The 15,424-nt window shown below is 44.2% G+C and overlaps 1 protein-coding gene across 25 annotated transcripts in view; it reads right to left on the bottom strand.

Moving 5' to 3' along the window:
* The window catches only part of BAZ2B (bromodomain adjacent to zinc finger domain 2B), a 244,363-nt gene that overhangs the window by 97,680 nt on the left and 131,259 nt on the right, over window positions 1-15,424 (bottom strand). For all 25 annotated transcript variants that reach the window (XM_087710070.1, XM_087710002.1, XM_087710091.1 and 22 more), the window contains one exon: window positions 14,402-14,554. In XM_087710070.1, coding sequence (XP_087566196.1) covers window positions 14,402-14,552 — 151 coding nt within the window. In that variant the 5' untranslated portion in view covers window positions 14,553-14,554. The remainder of the gene's footprint in view (window positions 1-14,401; window positions 14,555-15,424) is intronic.

Here is a 15,424-nt window from a genome sequence, read left to right as displayed (position 1 = left end):
GGTTTAAGACAGCCCGACTCAATAAAAAGAGTTCTAGTAATTTTAGTGAAGTCAGTTTCGTGACCTGCTCTATCTTGAAGGGTTTTCTCTCAAAGTTGAAGAATTAAATGCCACTTGCTACACAGAGACCGTCTTTAACAGACTTCTCCCTGTTTACTTAAAATGCAAAGATGCCTCTTGATATCATGATATTTTAACCGACTGCTATCTATTCTCCAAAACACCACCCATGGCTTCTTGTCCAAGAAGCAATGGATGGAAAATAATCAAGGAGAGAACCAACCTAGAACTAAGGAGAAATTTCCTGACAGTGGAACAGTTTGCCTTCAGAAGTTGTGGGTGCTCCAACATTGGAAATTTTAAAAAAAAGTTTGTCTGAAATGGTATAAGGTCCCTTCAAACTCTGTTATTCTGTTATGATGCTGCTTGGGCAGCGTCTTCTTCCCATAATTCATTTATTGTTTAAAACCACCCCCTTTTTAAGTGAAGACAATTGCCATGGAAATTCATACTCCACAGTGATAGTGTGCCTATGTGTTGAGGCATTCATATGAAAAGGGTTGCTGCAGAGTTATTACTTTATTAATGTTTGCCATTTTCCATGGAAATAGTATCTTATGCAAGCTAGTGCATCAAGTACTCCCAGGAATATTTAATATAAATTCAGCAGGCCAATTGATGCAGTAATTTAACTCAAAATCCTACTTAAGAAAGCATTTCAGTTTTATGTTCACAATGTAGGGAATGATAGGTACACCAAGATAATGTTAATAGGCATTATCATTAAATTTAAGATGACCCATGTCAGAATATTGAACGTTATTTTGTTTCATTTGCAAGGTTTCATAAAAATAAGTATGCACATGAAAACATGCCAAGCTTCTGAAAGTACTTTTATGGGATATAAGAAAAAGATTCTAATATGCTTTGGAAATTAGAAATAGTAATTTCAAAATACATATTTTATAAACAAAACTAGTATGTTCAAAAAAGAATCAGATTGTAACTTATCCTCAAAGCAAGTCATAGTGGTGAATTAAATAGATTCTTTCCTTTCTGCCAACTCATTATCTTTTTGTTTCTTAATACATTAATATGCTGGCTAGAGATGAATATTTGTATTTCCTTTCATTTTTTTTCTTTTGTTTTTTGTTCCCGTTAAAAAGTGCCAGCTTTCTGCATGCTTATTTTGCATAATGAAATTTAATACAAAACTACATTGCTTAAGACTCTTGACTTATATTATAATAGGCTGAATATTTTTCAGCAGAGCTTTTGAAATTCTACTAGCCAGTACGTAGATAAATGATTGAAAGTATTACCCAAAAGGCCAGCATCCATTTCGACAGGGCTGGTGTCTTAGTAACAAGGAACGATAAAGGCAAATGCCTTTATTAATATTAATGAATTTTGTGCTGCACTGTAATAAGCCTTTTCAAAAGAACTAAAAAGGATAAATACTTAACTAATGCCTTAAATGTAAAAAGATGGTGAACAAAATCCTTTGCAAAGCAACAGAGGCACAAAAATGACCAGCTAGATACCCACCCCACCCTCAACTGCTTGTCTATTTAAGACATAGGAGATAAAAGACATTGACATGAAGGACAAAGTGGGTGATTTTAATGTGAAGTTAATGCAATTTTCTTTACTATACATTTTACTCAATGTGAGTAAAAGCTCTACTTCTATGATTTAAATCATTATCTGAATGTAGCCACAACATTCACACCTCTGTGCTCTATGCAGTTTTACCTAAATACAGAAATCTCTAAGCAGCTTGTTGCAACATGTCTTTCAAAGATCAGATGTTTAAATTCACAGTACTGGCAAGTGTATCTCCTGTGTTAAAACTGAGAAGAGCGCCTAATCATCAGGAGCAACGAGTACCAGCCAAGTAAAGGTCTCCTGTTTTAATTAACATTTCTCCTAATTTGGTACAATACTGAAAGGTTACAAATAAAAAGGGTTTGCTTCAGGGGTGGGTTGCTGCTGGTATTACTGCCAGTTCAGTGCACAAAAAAAATTGTTCGTGCGCATTTTCATCTAAAAATGTCTGTGCATGTACAAAATGCTAAAAAAAAAAGGGAAAAAATACATTTCTGCAATGAAAATTGTTCAAGATGGCGCTGCTGTAGGAGAACCAGTTCAGGGGTGTGGCAGGCCTGGGTCGCTGATGGTTCCAGCGATCCAGGCTGCCAAGTTACTACCTAGTCTGCCGAACTGGTCCGAACCGGTAGGAACCCACCTGTGGTTTGCTTCAAAATCGCTGCCAAATCATTAAAAAAAAAACCACCATCACGTACCACAATGTATATACTATTGGAAATATGAGTCATAGATACAGTATGGATGTGTGTGTTATCTAATTCCAAAGCTATGGCAACATAGTTCTTTTCTTACCAATGCTGAATGATATGTATGTATATGTATGTATACCTATCTCATAAAACTTTATTCCCCAAATCATAAATAGGTGAACATAGAGGTAGATAATTGAGGCTAACAGAATCTTGCAATTTTAATAGTAATGCCTTCAAATCTGCTGGGTTTTGAATGACAGATTGCTTTCTGTTTTGCTCTCCTCCTTTCTCTTTACCCATTACACATGAAAACTGCTTCCCCATGTTCCTGACTAAAGAAAAAATATATGTTTTGTCCAACCCATTTGTGATATATTAAAATCTTATTCTGTCCCCTTCAAAATCTCTTCTGTCCATCTCTGTCATATATGAGAGCAACTTGACAAATACATGAGTCTAGTCTAATAGGATTTTTTCCTTTTCTGAAAAACATTGTATAAAGACAAATATTTTGACTATGTATTTGTCTGTCTAGCCCACCACTGGCTTACACAAGTATTGCTCCCTTTACTTCATAATTAAATCCTCCATAACTTTAACAATTGAAACTACATATTTGAATGCTACATGTCTCATATTTACAAGAGCTACCTGATCCATGATGCTCAATGATTGTAGGTGAGATGCTTAAAAAGCCTGGGTGTGTACAGAAACTTCAAGATCAGCCACTATAATTTCATTATAATTGGTGCTTGCTTTGAAAAATCAGGATTGAAAACCAGGATGGCTCATACAACAACACACACACATCTTGAAATAAGCCAACTTTAAATAAAGAATGACAAAAATCAGAGCTAAGCAGTTGGCTCCTGGAAAGGAGCTGAAGAATACAAAAAACAGGCCTGGGGATTGCCAATTATTCTTAAGAATGGGCTCCTTTCTTTGGTGGAAATATATATTATCATCATCTCCTCCTCCTCCTCTCCTCTCCTCTCTGAAATGCAGATTATTTCTGGACCGCTAAGCAGAATGGCACATATTTCTTATTAGAAACAGGCACAAAGATGTTATTATTTATATTTGAGATCTAGATGCTAATTAGCACAGAATTGTTTTAAGAGTTAATTTCAGCGTGTAGCTTGAACACTGATTCCTATGTTAGCACTTTGGAGATTACATTTCTAGTAGGGCTTCATAGGCATCTCTGCCATAATTGCTAATAGCATAACCTTTGAATCAGCCCTCAGGGAAGTCCACTGAAATATATGGGAGAATTCAGACTGCAATGGAGTAAGTGGCTTGTGATTCAGATTCATAATGAGGAAAAAATACTGCAGAAAATGTATGTATAATATAATTACCATACTCAAATTACACGCATTTGGAGAAGTATTTTTTTCCAAAGTCACATTATATAATTATAGTAGAGTAACCACAAATAACAGCTGATCTGTAACACAATCTTTCTGGCACGACATCTAGAGTTCCAGTCTGGACTAAGTCTCTGTCTTGGGATTTGTATGGCTGAAAGACTGAAGTTTATTACAAGCCTGCTTAATAGACTATTGATTACTGCAAAGAAAATAATTATATTGCATTGGATGAAACCTGAGCCTCTCTAACTGCAAGCTGAGATGAAGGTGTTTTTAACAGTATAGCACTGGAAACAATAACTTCTAAAACTGTAAAAGATAAATGCTCAATTATATAAAGAGATTTTTTTTGTCTCTTCACAAGATCCAGGCTGATAACTCAAGAAATTATCACACGGGGCACGAAATTAGGGCTAAAAATATGCAATTATATTTCTTCTTCATTCTAGAATATCTGATAAATGTAATATTTACTAGATTTTACTTGAAGACTGCAGTGTAAAAAGCAGCTTCATGTGTGTTCCTATGCAATCAATAAAGTGAAGGCATTGTAATATTAGACGTGATCATGAGCTTTCATCAGATACATCCCAAACTTGTTAGACTAAGCCACATAAGCAGTTTAAGCAATTAAATATAGTGGACAAATATTTACCCATTTGTCTCTCTTACAAACACCCAGAGAGCAAGAGAGAAGTAGTTCTGTCTGAGTATCCAAACTACATGATGGCAGACTGTATGAAGGAGATTATATTACCTTGACTAGCTTTTATGGTGATGGCATTGAGCAGAATAATAAATGAAGAAGGGAGTGGGGGGAGTGAAGAACATCCTGTGAATGTGTTATGTCTGATTCAACATCCCACATGAGTAAAGAAACAAAAAAAACAAGATGAAACAGCCATTATTCCTGAGCTTTTTTTTCCTTCTAATTATCCAAAATATGTGTAGACTGGTGTCATGTTAATATCTTTCTCAGTGCCTAGTGAGAAATATTCCATATAAAGTAAATAGCATTCTAAATTTTGATTTCATATTACCATAAGAATATGATTATACTCTAATATTCTATAATTTATTTTGTATCTTGGAGCGAAGGGAAGGACGCGACAAGAGTTAAGAGGAAAGTGACTTTATTCAGCTCATAGTAAACAGCGATTCAACGTGGCGTGTTTCGCGCCCTACATTTATACCCCCGGGTTTGAACGAGGAGCCAATGGGGCGTCGAGTGGTTCGGCCAATCAGGGCGAGGATTGAACCGGCTCCGCCCGGGAACCAATCAGGAAGGAGCCCTTTGTTCGCGCGCTAGTTTTCCCGCGCTAGTATTCAACACCCCTCCCCCCCCAGTCAAAGAGTTCTTTTGGGAAGGGCAAACATAGTCTTGTAGGTAGGCGGGGCGGTGGCGTTCTCGCCCTGACCTTCGGGGCTCCCCGGCGGTCGTTGACGGGGGGGAAACCGCTGGCGGAGGCGTGTCCGTGGTAGGGCGGTGAACCTGTGGTTCGAGCCCGCGGGAGAGAGCTGGCCCCGGGTCCCCTGTCCCATGTCCAACTGTCTGGGGTGGCGTTTCCGTGGCAACTGGAGTGTCCGGTTGCGGTCCCGTGCCGTCTGGTTGGGGTGTAGGTTCAGAGTCTCGATAAGGGCTTCGAGGAAAAGAGTAGCCGGCTGAGGCGTGCCTGTCCGGAAAGTTCGCATCGGCTTGCCTCTCGTTCCCCGGGTGGAAACGGTCCGATGGGGGAAAAATCAACGATGTTGGCTCCTGGTGTGCGCGGGTGTGCGCAGGGCTCGGGCCGTCTGTTTCCGCGGGAAGGCGACGCCTTAATTGGTCCACGTGGCGCCTCCATTGTGCTCCGTCGGCCAGGCCGACCCTGAAGGAACAGGGGCCGGTCAGAGCTGTGATGGTTGCGGGAACCCACCGTGGATCCCCGGAAAAGGAGCGGGCCCATACCGGATCCCCTAACTTAAACGCGTGGGAAGGGAGGGCCCCCAGGTTGCTCGGCAGATCCCCTGCGTAGTGTGGATGGAGCCTGTCTAGGGAGGTTCGCAATCTCCTACCCATCAAGAGCTCTGCGGGACTTTTATTCGTCGTTGGGCAGGGTATGGAGTGCTGGCTCAAGAGGTAAGCCGCCACTCTTTCTTGCCAGTCGCCCTGGCCCATGCGGCCCAAGGCTTCTTTCGCTGAGCGAACTGCGCGCTCCGCCCGGCCATTGCTAGCTGGGTGATAGGGGGCTGTGGCCGCGTGTCTGATTCCTTGCTCGGCCAGGAATTCTTGGAACGTGGTGGAGGTAAACTGGGGGCCATTATCGGAAACTATCACATCCGGTAACCCATGGGTAGCGAACATCTTACGGAGGGCCCTCACTGTACTCTCCGCTGTGGTGGAGGTCATGATCACCAGCTCCACCCACTTAGAGTAAGCATCTACCACTATCATAAAGTTTCGGCCGTGAAAGGGACCGGCGAAATCAATATGTAAACGGGACCATGGGCCTCTAGGGATTTCCCACTCGCGAGGAGCGGCTGTGGGGGGATTCGGCCTAGAACTTTGGCATATTCTACATCGGCCTACATAATCTGCGATTTCGGAATCTAACAAGGGCCACCACACATAGCTACGGGCTAACGCTTTCATTCGCGCTATGCCTGGGTGGTTCTTATGGAGTGCAGGCAGGATTCGTGCCCGCAGGGCTGTGGGGATCACTACCCTATCCCCCCAGACAAGACATCCCCCATGAAGGGCGAGTTCGGCTTGTCGCACTTTAAATGGACGGAATTCTTCCGCTACCTTTTCCGTGGGCCACCCCCTCAAAACCCATGAAGCAACCTGAGATAGGACGGGGTCAGCCTTTGTGCAGGCTGCAACGTCCGCGGCCGAGACAGGGAGGTCGGATTCGGCGATGGACAGAACAGAGAGCGCGGGCACGTGGGCTGTGTCCGTCTCTGGCAGAGGGCAACGGCTTAGCGCGTCTGCGTGTCCTAGCTGTTTGCCCGGACGGTATAACAGCGTATACGAATACGCTGTTAGGAACTCCGTCCACCGAGTCATGCGGGGGGACAAAATGGGGGGAGTTGGCTTGTCGCCCGCCAGTAGCCCCAGGAGGGGCTTGTGATCCGTGACCAGGGTGAAATTCCTACCGTAGAGGTAGTCATGGAACCGCTTAATGCCGGAGACTGCAGCCAGGGCCTCTTTATCGATTTGGCTGTAGTTCCGCTCCGTGGAGGAGAGTGTCCGGGAATAGAAAGCTATGGGGGCTTCTGAGCCGTTCGGGAGGATGTGGCTCAGAACCGCTCCTACGCCATAGGGGGAGGCGTCGCAAGTCAGAATTAGAGGCATCCTATCGCTGTACTGGATTAGGACTGCCGATGAAGTTAAAATATCCTTTATAGCCGCGAACGCGTGTGCTTCACGGCTGCCCCATTTCCAGGCCGCTGACCGGTCAAGTAGTCGGTGTAGCGGCTCAGCTAGTGACGCCTTGTGGGGGATAAAAGGGGCGTAGAAATTTAAGAGCCCCAGGAATGCCTGTAATTCCGCCCTAGAGGTGGGTGCGGGCGCGTTTTTGATGGCGGCAACTTTGGAAGGAGTGGGGTGGATGCCTTGGGCATCAATGAGGAACCCCAAGAATTCAACTCTGGGAACAGCAATTTCGCATTTGCTGCGCTTTAATTTCAGTCCTGCCTCCCTGAAACGTGTGAGGACCTCCCGCAGTGTTTTCAGGAGTTCCGAGTGACTGGGGGCTGCGACCAGGACGTCGTCGAAGTAGGGAACGACGCCTGGGAGCCCGTGGAGCAACCGCTCCATGAGGCTCTGGAAAATCCCAGGGGCAACCGAGACGCCGAATTGGAGACGGCGGCAACGGAAGGCCCCACGGTGGGTGACGATGGTCTGGGCTGTAGCCGCATCGTCGTCTACGGGAAGCTGCTGGTAGGCCTGTGCCATGTCTAGCTTGGCGAAAATGCGGCCCTGTCCTAAGGAGTGGAGTAGGTGCTGCACTACGGGAACCGGATACGGGTTTGCCTGCAGGGCCAAATTGATGGTCGACTTGTAGTCGGCACATATTCTCACCGATCCGTCGGGTTTGACCGGGAGGACTATGGGGGTTTCCCAACGGGCGTGATCTACGGGCTCGAGTACCCCTTGCTCAATAAGTTTGTCCAGTTCTGCGTCTACTTTTGCTCGCAATGCGAAGGGAACCCTGCGTGCCTTTAGTCTAACGGGAGCGACCTGGGGATCGAGGCAGAGGGAAATGGGGGTGCCCTTATAACAGCCCAATCTCCCATCAAATACGTCTGAGAACTCGTCCAGGACGCTATCTACGGCGAGGGGAACTACCCTGTGTACCCCTTCTATGGTGAGGCCCAAAGCGGAGAACCATTCCAACCCCAGGAGAGCGGGCAGGTTGTTTCTAACGACTAAAACTGGGAGTTTCCCTTTAAAATTCCCGTATTCCACCCGGATGTGGTATATCCCGGCTGTGGGGATCCCATTTCCCTGGTAGTCTAGGAGGGAGACCCGGGCGGGGCGCAGCTTTCTCTGGGGAACCCCGGGGCAAAGGCGGGAGAACAAAGCCCAAGATAGGAGAGAACGGGATGAACCGGAGTCCACCTCCATTTGGCAAAGCTGACCTTCGAGCCGGACGGCGGTGCTTATTTTCCGGTGGCCGGCAGGAACGTGGGATGCCTGGTAGACCACACAGTCAGCGCTGGAGGGCTGGTAGGTTGAGTAGCAGTCCTCAGTGCGCTTCGCGGGACGTGGTTGCTGGCGGCGTTGCGGCGCCGGGCGCTGGTTGCTGGGTTGCATGAACGACGGGGCTGGCAGGGGAGCCCGGCATACTCTGGCGAGGTGCCCTTCTCCTCGGCAGCGGCGGCAAACGGCAGAGCGGTACGGGCAGGCTGCGCGGCTGTGGCGGCCGCCACATCCGCGGCAAGGTGCGTTTGATGCTGGCTGAACGGGCGCCGGCGGTTGCAGGGGTGGCCTCTGCTTCGGCTGCATCCTCATCTGGCCAACGATTTCCTCCTCCTCCTCCTCGTCTTCGGCAGGGGAGAGATCGTCGACGAGGTTCGTCTGGGTGGACGGCCCCGCGGCGGGTTGTGCGGGGGGGTTTAGCTGGAGGCGTTCCATGTCGGCCGTGGATTGTTCGGAGAGTTCGGCTGCTCGCGCTATCTCCACGGCTTGCATCAGGGTAATCTTGTGATTCCGGAGTAATCGGCCGCGTAAATGTGCGTCGCGGACCCCGCACACAAACTGTTCCGCAAGATTCTCCTCCAGGTCTGCGAAATCACACTGGGCGGCCACGGTGCGCAAAGCCTCCAGAAAATGGCTAATGGACTCGTTGGCCCTTTGTACTCGGCGGCGGAAAGCGAAACGGCGTGCAAACAGAGAGGGTGAGGGAGCGTAGTGGTTCCTCAGCCTGGACATTAGCTCGGCCCACCCAAGTTTGTAGGCTGGCCTCGGGGCGGCCAGGGCTCTCGCAGAGGCGAACATGGACGGCTCACAGCAGGACAGGAAGAAACTGCACTTCTCCTCGTCGGTCTGAGCCTGGTTTTTCGAGGCGATCAGGTAGCACTCGAACCGCTCCATGAACCCGTCCCATGATTCTCCGGTGGCTCCGCCGAATGGCGCGAAAGGAGGAAGCGATGACGCCATCGTGATGTGGAGCCGGAGAGAGGGAGAGAATGACGGAGAAAATTTCGCGTTCGCTGCCGGCGTTCTTGGTCCGAGGATAGCGTGCTAGCTGGTTCAGACGTGGTGGCAGCTGGCTGTTCTTCTCCGTGGTCGCGGGAATCGGGATCCCACCTTCGTCGCCAGTTTTGTATCTTGGAGCGAAGGGAAGGACGCGACAAGAGTTAAGAGGAAAGTGACTTTATTCAGCTCATAGTAAACAGCGATTCAACGTGGCGTGTTTCGCGCCCTACATTTATACCCCCGGGTTTGAACGAGGAGCCAATGGGGCGTCGAGTGGTTCGGCCAATCAGGGCGAGGATTGAACCGGCTCCGCCCGGGAACCAATCAGGAAGGAGCCCTTTGTTCGCGCGCTAGTTTTCCCGCGCTAGTATTCAACAATTTATTCCTTTAATCTTTAGCCAGCCATTGACTGTTCCTTTATTTAAAATATATGTTGTTAGGCAGAAACCCATTTGGGCTCACGGAAAAGCAGGTGTGAGAGGAAGCACTTGGGGTTTTCTTCAGCCAACTCTCAATCTTCACCTGGGACAGAAAAGTGCTTGATAATTAGAGATTCATCTGAAATTCATTCCACACACAAGAGCTACTGATCTAAGATTTCCACTATGCTACAGCTTTCCAAGGTCTTGGCAAGTTCAGCTGATTAACTCATCCTCAGTGGTTGCTCTCAGGGAATTCCCAAAGGAATGTGACAAATAGTTTTGTGCCAGTTTCCCATTGGTATGGATTTCCACTTCCTGTCTCAGAGTGTTCTTTCCTGATTACAAGGTGCTACGGCACCTTAAAACCCTCTTCCATAATTTTTGACCATGTGGAGATCCCACATATGCTGTCGTCTTCTTCTTCTTCTTCTTCTTCTTCTTCTTCTTCTTCTTCTTCTTCTTCTTCTTCTTCTTCCTTCTTCTTCTTCTTCTTCTTCTCCTCCTCCTCCTGCTCCTCCTCCTCCTCCCGCAAATGCAGAGTCCGCTTTTCGGATCATTGAAAATTTTGCTTTTTTCACATGGAAAAAAACCCAACCATGTTACAGGAAGAATGGGGATAAGGTGCTACCTGATTGTCTTTTGGTTCTCTCTTATATATCGGCCCGATTCGCAGGGGTGTCAAACATGGTGGCCCAGATGTGTCATGCACAGACCACACCCACCCCACCTCTGTGAATGGGGGAAATGTCACACAGCACCAAGTGATGCTGTGCATTTGACACCCGTGAGCTAGAGGGGAAAGCACAGGGACAAAGAGAATACAGCAACAATGAGCAATAGGACTGTTCAACACTTTGGATTTGAAAAGGAATCCAGACTATGCAGGATATGCAGGTCATTCCTGTTATCCTTAAAGAATGAGAAAATTATTCAGCATTGCCTGAATAATTTTTAATGCTGTGAATCTCCTTTGAATAGTTCTTCTAAGCATCCTTAGGTGGCAGTTCAAAAAAGTTCTCAGAGTTTAGGGAGTGTAGCTGGTTATGGAAGGACTTTTGTTTTGTTGTGTTTTTAATGTCCTGATACAAATAGTTATCATCTAAACTATACATACTGAAATTACTATGCTGATGCAGAAACAAATCTTCAATATGAATTACCTTTCTATCATAGTGGCTCAAATGTCTCTCCTCCTGCTGCTCTGGATATTATCAATGGACCAAATCAATTATTTTACAACTTTTATTTAATTAATGAAAGGATATGTGAAACAAAATAGGTTAACAACATCTGTGATTCACTGAAGAGCCACAAATACCAATATTTTGATTTTATACAATGAGCCATATTTACAAACATAGGACCTTGCGGTGAACTCTGTAAATGCTGAATGTGATTATACTTCAGAAAATGTAAAGCATTTAGATCTGAAATTATTAATCTCAGATAACCCTGGAGAAAATCTATTTTAATTTAGATTGAGATTTAGAGACTTTTTTTTTGTTTGAGATTGTTGAAGTTTGCATTGTAAATCATAGGAAATTTACTCCATACTGGACTCTGTGTGAAGCCAATTTATGGATTTATTTTTTATTTTTTGCAGTTTGGACAATCAAGCTAGTGGAGATGTAATAACTCCCATCTGAATTCTCAAACTGCTGCTGACAAAATCAAAAAAAAAGAAGAAAAAAAGCTAAAAAGAACAATATCATTCAACTGAAGGTATTTACCTTCAGGCTCCTTAGATTAGTATTTAAAAATAAGGATCTTATGCATCCTAATTCACTCAACATACCTCCAGAACCTGCACTGGATTACACAATAAGTTTTCTCATCTTGGAGGCAATGGGAAAAATAAAGTATGTATTTATTTATTAAATTTATATGCTACCCATCTCACTCTGTAATGTATCAAAAGCTTCTCTCATCTTCTTGCTCAGGGTAGTGGCAGCTTTTTTGTCACAGATCTCTCCACAACTTCTACCAACAGCTAAAAATATAGGTATCATGTAATTAGTAATGTTGATAGGTCAAAAGTGGAGCATCTGCTTTAATTTAAAAGGCTACAGATTCAATCCTAGACTAGCATGGGAAACATTCTGTCTTTATTCTTGGCAAACTGCTGCCAATTAGTATAAACAGTCATGAAGTAAACAGACCAAGAGTTTAACTACAAATGTAATGAATATATAATATAAATGAGATTCCATATGCATTGAAACCTAAATACATCCCCATTTAATTGATCAAATTTCTATTGGAACATCCTCCTGAAATCAAACAACAGGTTGTTGAATCCTTTTAGAGTTGCTTTACACTTTGATTAGAATGAACTTTATAAAACAAGGAACAGGCGTGGAGTGATCCACAAAAGAGACAAGCTTCTAGTCCTCTATATAAAAAAATCAGGAGGAAAACAGATAAGGAAATTGTCAATTAAATTGCCTATACATACATGACTCACTTGATAACAGGAAATTTGCTAGAATCCTTAACCTTCCTGCAACTAAACACTATTAATCAGAGGTTAAAATTCTCATTCCTTGGAATAAGTGTTTCCAGTCTAGATTGCCTGGAGGGAAGTCTGGCAAATCCAAAATAGTTTTAAACAATCCAGTTAAATTTACATTAATTTAACTGCAATTTTATTACATTGCATAATGATATCATTATGCAAATAATGTAAATCATCAAGATGACACATGGGTAAGACTTGTCGCAACTGACTTAGTAAAAAAACTATTTGCAAGGGTAGACTTGCAAAGCCACCAAAGTACTAATAAGTAAATTTAGTGCAGTAAAGTTAACGAAGTTAATGAATAAAGTTATAGTGAAACTTCTAATATATGTCCCTCTTTTTCCTTCCCATACAAAGTAAAAACTAGTAGTTCACCGTCTCTTGTTCTGGTATTGGACAGATCTGGTACCAGATTACTTGCTTCTGACTGCATAAGGACATATTCACACATATACTTTCATATTTATCAGGCATTTGGGAGTTTAAAAACACACTCTGCCCCCAAATGCTCAATTAAAAGTACTGTACAGCATTTCAGATTGCTGATTTGGTGGGTTTTTGTCTTATTCAAACAATTTCTGCAGAAACATTTTGACAGATAGCCTATGACCGTGATGGTGAACCTGTGGCATGCACAGCCCTCTCTGCGGGCCGGCCAGCTGTTGTCCAAGCCTAGTTCCACCGGACATGTACACATGCCTCCTGCCGGCCAGCTGGTCTTCAAGTCTCTGCCGCGCATGCACAGGGGGCAGGACACATGCGAAGGACGTGTGCACACATGTGCAGGCGGTACGTTTGCGGGGAAAGCTCGCATTGCATTTTGGGACCTCGTGCGCCCCCCCACCTCATTTTGGGCGTGGAAGACCTCCTGCACCAACCTGAAAACCAAAACAGGGCACAGGGATGCCAAGCAAAGCCCCCCTCCCCGCACCCCGTTTTGGGCCTGGAAAGCCTCCTGCACCAAACTAGAAGCCAAAAATGGGCGAGTATGAGGTGCATGCGCGGGGGGGGGTCACACACACATACGTGGGGGCAGTGGGAGCACAGGGGTCACGTGCACATGCATGGGGGTGGGGCACTATGCACTATGGGTGTGTGCATGCACTGTCATGCGCCTGCATGCATGCTTTTGCCACACACCAACGAAAAGCTATCACTGGTCTATGAAATCATATAAAACACACAGAACTGGACAGAAAGAAGAATTCATCATGACCAGGACAACTTGGATATAATCAACAACAAAATGTTATGATCCATGGCCGTGAAAGCAGCTTTAGATAACTTTTGCAATTATCTTAAGCTTTTAGTTGTTTCTTCAATAACTTATTAGTTATTTACACACCCTTAGGAAGCTTATGGCATCAGTTCCTATTTGGATATAACAAAATCCAAGCAATCTACAAATCATGCGTGGTGTGCAACTTCCTCAACCTGGTGTTCTCAATTATCTTCAGGCTATGTTTCTCAAAATTTCACTTGCAAAATTCTTGCCCAATGTTGTCAGAGTTGGGAAGTTCTACAAGGTACAGTTCCAAATCTCTAGAATGGGAACTTTCCTTACCTATAATTGTTCAACTGCTTTAAAGGTTCCTTCCTAGCAAGGCATCAGTTTTAGGGATCGTTACACTGAATGGCAAAAATGTCACTTCTGTTACATACCAACTTCACTACTTTTCTTTTCTTTTTTTATTGCATTCAGATCCCAAACCTATAAAAATCCTAAAACACAGTGAAACCTTGACTTAGTGGACCTAAACACTAAATATGGCACCTGCAACCCACTATATCTGTTAGCGATTTATGCCGTTTCATACAGGGTTAACTTTAGAAGGAAGGGCCAAAAAAGTTAGTGCTGGCCACAACCTGCATGTAAGGGGATGAGTCTTTGTTCACATAGTTACAGCTGCCATCTTTCAACATCCCCCATATCTTTGTCATTTGTGTGATGACATAATGTGCACATGTCATCATTTTGCATCAATTTACATCCTTTATAATTAATAATGTATTGCGCAACAAGGTTCCACTGTGACGTAAATTCATCTGGATGCCTTGATACAAGCCATCCACATGGTACAATATAACAAATATGGCATATTCACCACAGGCGTTGATTGTGGAGCTAAGTGATGTGGCTCCAGTGGAAAGGCCACCTTTGGAAATTGCTGAGACGATGGATGCTGAGGACAAGGCAGGAGATGAAGCTGCAGTGGAAGAGGCTGCTGTTGACGTTAACCGCTCTCCAGACTCCATATCTAAAATGAAAAAGGACGTGTTTAAAAAGAAGCACGCATTAAGATGGATGTATAAGGGGTTATCCAGTATTTAGCCAAGTTATTCTGCATTTGGCGAAAAAAAGGCAACTAATGAATTTAAAAGACAACAGAATCCAAAGGGTTCCATATTTTCTTTTACATTGGGGAATCTTATTGTTGGATTTTATACTATTCCAAATATGACTGAATTTTGCTTGCTGAGACTATATTTACCAGTATAATATATTCAATCAACTGAAACTGGGTTCTTCTTGCCAAATATTTCTATAAACTATAAAGAATAGATAGATAGATAGATAGATGGATGGATGGATGGATGGATGGATGGATGGATGGATGGATGGATGGACGGATGGACAGACGGACAGATGGACAGATAGGAGACAGACAGACTGATAGAGATAGATAAATAGATGACGGAGAGGCAGAGGAAGGGGGAGAAGGAGAATAATAAAATTATCTTGCAAATGATACACTGTTTTCCAAAATGGTTTTTAGTTTGCTATATTAGGTAGAATGAATAGTCATGGCCAAGGCAGTTTCTGCACTTGAACCATTCTTCATCTTCATATATACAGCATCTTAAGTGCAAAGATAACTCCTTGAGTGTTCCCTTTGTTCTTTTCCTGGTAAAGTTTTGAGTAAACTGCAAAAGAAGTTGGGCTCCTCCAGTGAATTCTACAGTTTGAACTTGGGTTCTCAGCAAGAATTTCTGCCTGACAACCTATCTGACCCAACCAAGAAGGGATATTTATTAATTTATTTGAATCCCAGCTTTATAATTTTTAGAAATACCTCAAGGCACCAAACCTATCCAATATATCTTCCTCCCCTTATTTTCCCACATCC

This window comes from Thamnophis sirtalis, unplaced genomic scaffold (assembly GCF_051295495.1).
Source record: "Thamnophis sirtalis isolate CommonGarterSnake01/CBP01778 unplaced genomic scaffold, rThaSir2_p1.2 scaffold_1, whole genome shotgun sequence".
Classification (NCBI taxonomy): Eukaryota; Metazoa; Chordata; class Lepidosauria; order Squamata; family Natricidae; genus Thamnophis; species Thamnophis sirtalis.
The sequence above is the reverse complement of the archived record's forward strand: the minus strand, read 5'-3'. Positions and strand labels throughout refer to the sequence as shown.